This window comes from Alosa pseudoharengus, unplaced genomic scaffold (genome assembly GCF_046254945.1).
Source record: "Alosa pseudoharengus isolate Yale_2024_CS ecotype anadromous, Long Island Sound unplaced genomic scaffold, YU_APseudo_1.1 YU_APseudo_1.1_scf_1, whole genome shotgun sequence".
In the NCBI taxonomy this organism is placed as follows: Eukaryota; Metazoa; Chordata; class Actinopteri; order Clupeiformes; family Clupeidae; genus Alosa; species Alosa pseudoharengus.
In genome coordinates, this window is record NW_027468564.1 from 13,279,469 (window position 1) to 13,287,095 (window position 7,627).

At 41.1% G+C, this 7,627-nt stretch overlaps 1 protein-coding gene across 1 annotated transcript in view; it reads right to left on the bottom strand.

Annotated features, from left to right (window-relative positions):
* Positions 1-7,092, bottom strand: part of LOC143136805 (uncharacterized) — a 76,558-nt gene extending 69,466 nt beyond the window's left edge. Inside the window, exons 1-4 of the mRNA XM_076297483.1 lie at positions 6,410-7,092; positions 5,694-5,786; positions 4,863-5,042; positions 3,334-3,410 (exon numbers count right to left, since the gene is read on the bottom strand). Coding sequence (XP_076153598.1) covers positions 3,334-3,410; positions 4,863-5,042; positions 5,694-5,786 — 350 coding nt within the window. The 5' untranslated portion in view covers positions 6,410-7,092. The remainder of the gene's footprint in view (positions 1-3,333; positions 3,411-4,862; positions 5,043-5,693; positions 5,787-6,409) is intronic.
* Between the last annotated feature and the right edge of the window lie 535 nt (positions 7,093-7,627).

Below are 7,627 nucleotides of genomic sequence, written 5' to 3' on the forward strand. Positions count from 1 at the left end.
AAAGGCCAAGGGGACTTTATCAGGATGCATAGTATCCCGGATCCATGAAATACAGTGCCTAGAAAAAGTATTCAGCCCCATGCTTAAGTTGACTAAAAAGAGGAATAAAAAAAATCATCTTTTGGAAATGGATCTTAATGCCTTAATTACAAAAATGAGGTAAAATCCAACCTTTAAGGACACCAATTTTCTTTGTAAATGAATAATGTATCGTAAATAAATAAATGTTCTTCATTAAAATACAGGGTGCATAAGTATTCATACCCTTAAACCTATGTTGAATTCCCATAGAGGCAGGCAGATTTTTATTTTTAAAGGCCAGTTATTTAATGGATCCAGGATACTATGCATCCTGATAAAGTTCCCTTGGCCTATGGATTTAAAATAGTCCCACATCACATACCCTTCACCATACTTAGAGATTGGCATGGTGTGTTTCAGTTAGCCTATTAGCTGGTTTGATGCTCAAATCAAACCAGCTAATAGGCTAACTGAAATATACATTATGCTAATCTCTAGATATGGTGAATGGCATGTGATGTGGGGCTATTTTAATTCCAAAGGCCGAGGGGACTTTATCAGGATGCATAGTATCCTGGATCCATTAAATAACTGGTCTTTAAAAATAAAAATCTGCCTACCTCTATGGGAATTCAACATACGTTTAACATAGGGGTATGAATATTTATGCACCCTGTATTTTAATGAAGAACATTTATTTATTTCCGATACATTATTCATTCACAAAGAAAATAGGTGTTCTCAAAGGATGGATTTTTCCTCATTTTCTTTAATTAAGGCATTAAGATGCATGTCCAAAAGAAGATTTTTTTTATTCCTCTTTTTAGTAAACTTTAGCATGGGGCTGAATACTTCTTCTAGGCACAGTAACTGGCCTAAAAATCTGCCTGCGTCTATGGGAATTAAACATAGGGGTGTCAATTAAGACCCCTGTATTTTAAGGAAGAACATTTATTTATGATGCATTATTCATTCACAAAGAAAACTTGTGTCCTCAAAGGTTGGATATTTCCTCATTTTTTTACTTCAGGCATTAAGATCAATTTACAAAAGATGATTTTACATTCCTCTTTTTAGTCAACTTTAGCAGAGGTGCCAATAATTTGGGAGGGTACTGTATATGTAATCTTTGCTTTTACTTGGTTCCCACACTGATATTTTGTTTAACATCAGCTTGTGTCTTACCTATTGAAGCTGAGTGTATGCCAGGGATTTTTTAAATCTATTAGTTGGTACCCACAACTAATGTTTTATTCTACCTCACTTTGATTGTTCACTTTTATTGAAGTGAAGTGTGTGTAGAACCACTTCAGATTTCTTTAGTTGGTCCCCACAACTTTGTGTGTGTAAGACTTTTTCAGTTGGTCCCCACAAGTAATGTTTTATTTTGCCTTAACTTTTAAGTGTTTTGCAGTAGCTAAGTGTATTCCGTGCCTTTTTAAGTTCCTTCGTATGGTCTTCACAACGGATGTTTTATTCTACCTCAGCTTGCTATGCATTGTCCTATTGAAGTTGAGTGTGTCTGTGTGTAGGGCAGAAGTAATTGTTTACCTCAAAAGAAAACTAATTCCTGACATTACTGTAATTAGTTTGGAGTGAATAAAAGGCAGAAGTTGAGTGAAGTCAAAGCGAGTTTATTACAGTGTTGTAATACTGTTTAGGGTATGAAGTATAGTAAATCTTAATGAATAACACATACAAGAAGTCTGAAGCACATTATCATACATGTGGCCACACAAGAATGATGATGGTGGAGGTCTGCAATGGGTGTCTATGATCTGTCCACTTCTCACCTCTCTTACAGTAGGAGGTAAGTTGAGGCTTGTCACACATATATGTATATGGTGCATCATATATATATATATATATGGAAAGAGATAAATACCTGTGTGTGTGTGTGTTTGTATCGTCAAGTGGGAACTCCAACCTGAACTATTTGTATCATCATAGGGATGAAATCCAGGTCTCCATCATGTTTTCAATGGATACAGGCCCCAGTTCACATTTGCTTAGCATTTATTTCAAAGTTTTAGTTTGTCCCAAGTCATGACATTTTGTGTGTTTGCCAGGATTGCAATGAGGAGAACAACTAGTGGATTTACGTCCACTCTCCCTCCCCCACAACCATGCACATAAATGCACTACACACCTACACAACTTTTGAAATCGGATGATAATGAGGATCATTACGCTGCATTCTCAAGTTCGTAGTAAATGAAAGGCAGAAGTAAAAGTTAACTTCAAGAAAATGTGTGCCCATCTTATGTATTTTGTGTAGAACTATGCAAGATTTTCACCTTAATATAAAATTTATGAAGTCAATTTGATGGAAAATTAACTTGTAATAGGGGAATCGTTCACCTAGCATAGCCATACAGCACAGCCATAGCGAGTCGCTACTGAGAGAACCAGCCATGCAACAGCGCCCCGAAGACACAGCATTTTTATTGTGTACAGGGGGAACATGCCACGAGAAGTAGGCTATTTACAATGGCAGAGTAAAATATAAATATCGCCACTTTAGGGGCAGCTCTAGAGTTGGCAAACACATCTGAACCTGCATACGATACCTATAATGATAAAAAACACACAAACGGAACATTTCAAGCACATTATTGTACGTGTGGCTGCACAAGCACAATGATCGTGAGGGTCTGCAGTGGGTGTCCATGATCTGTCCTATTTTTCTAGGCTTATCAATAGATTTGCTTCAAATTTCAGATTTGTCCCCACCTCTCCCAAAATCTTGACTGTGTGTGTGTGTATCCTTATGCTAATGAGATTGGTCCCCATCATGTATGAGGTCCCCGTGTGTGTTGTTTTTTATCATAGTAGGCGTGTTTATGTAAATGAGGTCCCCACTCATCACAATATCTTGGCTTATTTTGCTGGTCCCCAAATGTGGCTGTAAATTCAGGTCAGGAAACTTTTTGCGAGTGTATCACTAATTTGAGGTGACCAGTCAGTTTGATAATTTTAAACAAACAAGCCTGATTTTTTTCAGACCTGTAGCACCTCTGGAAACAGTGGTTCCCATATAGCACCTTTTTTGACAGGTGGCCCCACTAAGTAATAAATACCAGTATGTGTGTGTGTGTCTGTGTTTGTGTGTGTGTGTGTGTGTCTGTGTTTGTGTGTATGTGTGTGTGTGTGTCTGTGTGTGTGTGTGTGTGTGTGTTTGTGATTACCGATTACGATCTTTACTCTGTTGAGTCTGTGTGTGTGTGTGTTTATCAATTACAATCTTTACTCTGTTGAGCCTGTGTGTGTGTGTATGTATATGTGTGTGTGTGTGTGTGTGTTTGTGATTACCGATTACGATCTTTACTCTGTTGAGTCTGGAACTGTTGCTGCAGCTCCCTCAGTTCAAGTTTGAGGAAAGACACTATCTGTATAAACACACACACACACACACACACACACACACACGCACAAACACACACACAGGAAGTATAAGTATAAGTATATATACTCTTTTGATCCCGTGAGGAAAATTTGGTCTCATTTATCCCAATCCGGGAATCAGTGAAACACACTCAGTACACAGTGAGGTGAAGCACACACTAATCCCGGCGCAGTGAGCTGCCTGCAACAACAGCGGCGCTCGGGGAGCAGCGAGAGGGTTAGGTGCCTTGCTCAAGGGCACTTCAGCTGTGCCTACTGGTCGGGCTTCAAACCGGCAACCCTCCGGTTACAAGTCCGAAGCGCTAACCAGTAGGCCAGCCACAACGCACGCAACTGTTTGTAGGAGCTGTAAGGCACGTGCCCCAGTGAATAAGGTCTAGTGACGCCCCTGATCACACACACGCACACACACACGCACACACACACACACGTTCACACTAGAGCTGTCACTTTACGTTCGAAAATCGATTGCACAATCGATTGGACCAACCAACACAAGTTTCGAAAACTGAAATAAGGAATCGATTTTAACCAAATATGTACACTATTAATTTTAAACTAATTAAACAAATAAAAAAGATAAATGTAACAAAACTCACAAACAAGCAGAAAAGGAAAATAAAGAATTCCGAAAGTGCAGTAGGCATTGCGAAAGCTAAAAAGAAAATTCCAGGGGGTCAGGATTTGAAGGATTAGCTTCAGCCACTTAGCATGGCATTTGGCGGCCGACATTTTTGAAAACATGCCTTAATGCCTACATGGTTTAGGCTGTATTATACCGGACTTAAAAAAAGTAAATAAAAGAAAAATGTAAATGTTGTCATATTAGGCTATTATTTGCCTTATGTGTGGGTTGACAAGGTAACTGACTATGACCATACATTTTAGCAGATGCATAGCAATGACCTATATCCAATTATTAGCCTACCCATTGTGTTGTGTATGAAAACTATTTTAAAATGCACAGGCTGTAGTTCCTACCTGTAGTCCATGACAACGCAACATCTGGATCATGTAACCTATGTCTCCTCAAGTGATTTAAAACGAAATAAATGTCAATGACTTATTTAGTTTGCTTTATTGCAACATTGACATGATTAGGCTATGCATTTGATTTAAATGGCCAGGCTGCCAGTCGAGGCAAAAGCCAAAAAACCAACAACAGTGCTCGAACCACAATACCCGAGGGATGTGCGCTTCTATCCATGGTAACCCAGCACGCGCATTGCTGGCTTGTGCGTCTTCAAGCGCCCTCTTTACGTTTGCCCTAATGCCTGTTAGTTGTCCGTGGATTGGCCTATATTTGCCGTTGAAAATGAAAACGTCTTTAGACATGGAAAATCGATTTTATAATCGATTCAATGAACACTTATATCTCAAATCGAACAGGATTTTTTCACAAAAGTGACAGCCCTAGTTTTCACACACTGACACACCTGGTTGGCCTGTGTCAGTGAGTTGTTCTTCTCCTCCAGGTGTTTCTGCAGTTCATCGATCTTCAGCTTTAGCTGCATATTTGACTCCACCTGCTCTGTCAGGCTCCGCCCAGTCTCCGCCTCCTTCTCTTCCAGACGACGAATCAACATGCAGAGCTCCTGGTTCCGACCTACTTCATGCTGATTGATACACAAGAAATATGGTAACATAAACACAAGACTTAACAAACTTAACACACACACACACACACACAAAACATATTAAAACACACACATACACACGCACACACATATATACACACACACAGAGCCCTACCTTAAAGTGCAAAGCCTGTCAACAAGCACAGTGTCTCATGCATGAAGTACTGAACTTACTGTGTTCAACATGTTAAAAGAAAAGATATCCGCTCCCTGCCCTGTATGCTCCCAGTTTAATGGTAACACACACACACACACACACACACACACTGTGTGGCACACATGTGGAGCTGCTAGGTCTGCTGTACAAGTCTACAGCTCTACATAAAGTGCCTCATAATGCTGTTGAATTATTGAATGTTGTGTGTGTGTGTGTGTGTTACCTGTAATGCTTGAGTGATGCATTGGGTGGCCTTCTCTTGTGTGTGTGTGTGTGTGTGTGTGTTACCTGTAATGCTTGAGTGATGCATTGGGTGGCCTTCTCTTGTGTGTGTGTGTGTGTTACCTGTAACACTTGAGTGATGCATTGGGTGGCCTTCTCTTGTGTGTGTGTGTGTGTGTGTGTTACCTGTAACACTTGAGTGATGCATTGGGTGGCCTTCTCTTGTGTGTGTGTGTGTGTGTGTGTGTTACCTGTAATACTTGAGTGATGCATTGGGTGGCCTTCTTCAGGTCTATGCAGGCTCTCTTGTAACTTATGTCCATGTGCAGGTCAATCTTATCCATCTGTAGACACACACACATGCACGCACACACACACACACACACACACACACACACACACACACATCAAAAACAAATTCAGTGCCTGATGTTACAGAGAGAATTATGTAGTGTTTGCTTATTGAAATCCAAATGTTTCTGAAAGAAGTAGACACACCACACACACACACACACATCCATACATGCATGTAGTCACACACACACAGAGCATGTTTCAATATCATCCATACATGCATGTAGTCACACACACACGTCCACACAAACCATATTAAAATCTCATCCATCTGTATGCATTACACGTGTACAACACACATAGGCCTATCATGGAGCATATTTCAATCAAACCACACAAAATTCATCGTCAGCAAAAAACAAACAAACAAATACAACATTAATTCAAGTAGGCTACTGATTGATCAAGGCCAACTGGCCTAAAAAGTCGTTATGGCACGCCTGCGCAGCACGGCATAGGCTACCGTTTTGGGAAACAATGGACACCTACAGCTTTTTCATTTAAGAACATCAGAGTGTGGATGTGTGTGTTGCAGACTAAAGACAGAAAAACTGCTTCAGCCTCACACAAGCGGAGGACAACCAAATTCCTGTCACTCCTCCTGACAACCCACCTTGATGCCTTCTCTCCATCGGTCAAGCGCAAGCAATCTCCTACGTAGCCGCGCGCTCCGGTGTGTTCTGATGGGATAGACCTGTAAAGTATGTCGTCCTCCTGTTTTCGCTAAGTGCTTTGATGCCTCTGAATTTAAAATAGTCCAACAGTTTCTAGTTTGAGAAAAGAAGAACGGCAAGATGCAATAACCAAAGAGTCTCGTAAACCTCCCGTGTGATGGAGGAAAAAAACTCTTCTTTCATAATTTACACCTCAATACTCGCAGCTTTCCTTCTTAAAAATATAACCGCCAATATTAACTATAGTCCAGATTCACGAGTACCGTGGGCCATCGGTAGAATAGAAGACAGGCATCTCTAGTGGTTTGTTTTGGTGTTTAATGCCCCTCTGCTCGGATGTTCCTGTAAACGTACGCCTTGAGCGACAGACGTAAGATTTAGTCGAGCACATAAGCCTACCGCCCTCTAGCGTACAGGATGAAACATCAAATATACTTGTCTGAAGCAATTTTGAATCCATTAAGTTGTTCCTACTTTAAAGCAACACCAAAGAGTTTTTTGTACCTTAAAATAATGTTTCCAAAATCATTTCAGTGGTTCATCAACTCCAGTGCTGGATAAACTGGATTGTCCAAAGCCAGTGCTGGACAGAATAGCGTGCGTGCAACAGGAAAAGTGCTTTAGTGTTGCTTTAAGTTGCCCCCCCCCCCCCCTCTCTCTCTCTCACATACACCAATATTTACATAACAAGTCTTTATTAGTCAATGCAATTGTTGTTTCCATAGGGTTTATTTTGTGTGTGTGTGTGTGTGTGTGTGTGTGTGTGGGGGGGGGTCTTGGTAGTGTGTGTTTGCAGTGTTTCCCACAGAATTGGATTCAATTTGTGACGGTAGCTGACTTGGACAACGGGGGGGGGCAGCCGTGGCCCACTGGTTAGCACTCTGGACTTGTAACCGGAGGGTTGCCGGTTCGAACCCCGACCAGTGGGCCGTGGCTGAAGTGCCCTTGAGCAAGGCACCTAACCCCTCACTGCTCCCCGAGCGCCGCCGTTGAAGCAGGCAGCTCACTGCGCCGGGATTAGTGTGTGCTTCACCTCACTGTGTGTTCACTGTGTTTCACTAATTCACCGATTGGGTTAAATGCAGAGACCAAATTTCCCTCACAGGATCAAAAAAGTATATATACTTATAATTGCAATTGTAACACAGTTTAAAGGC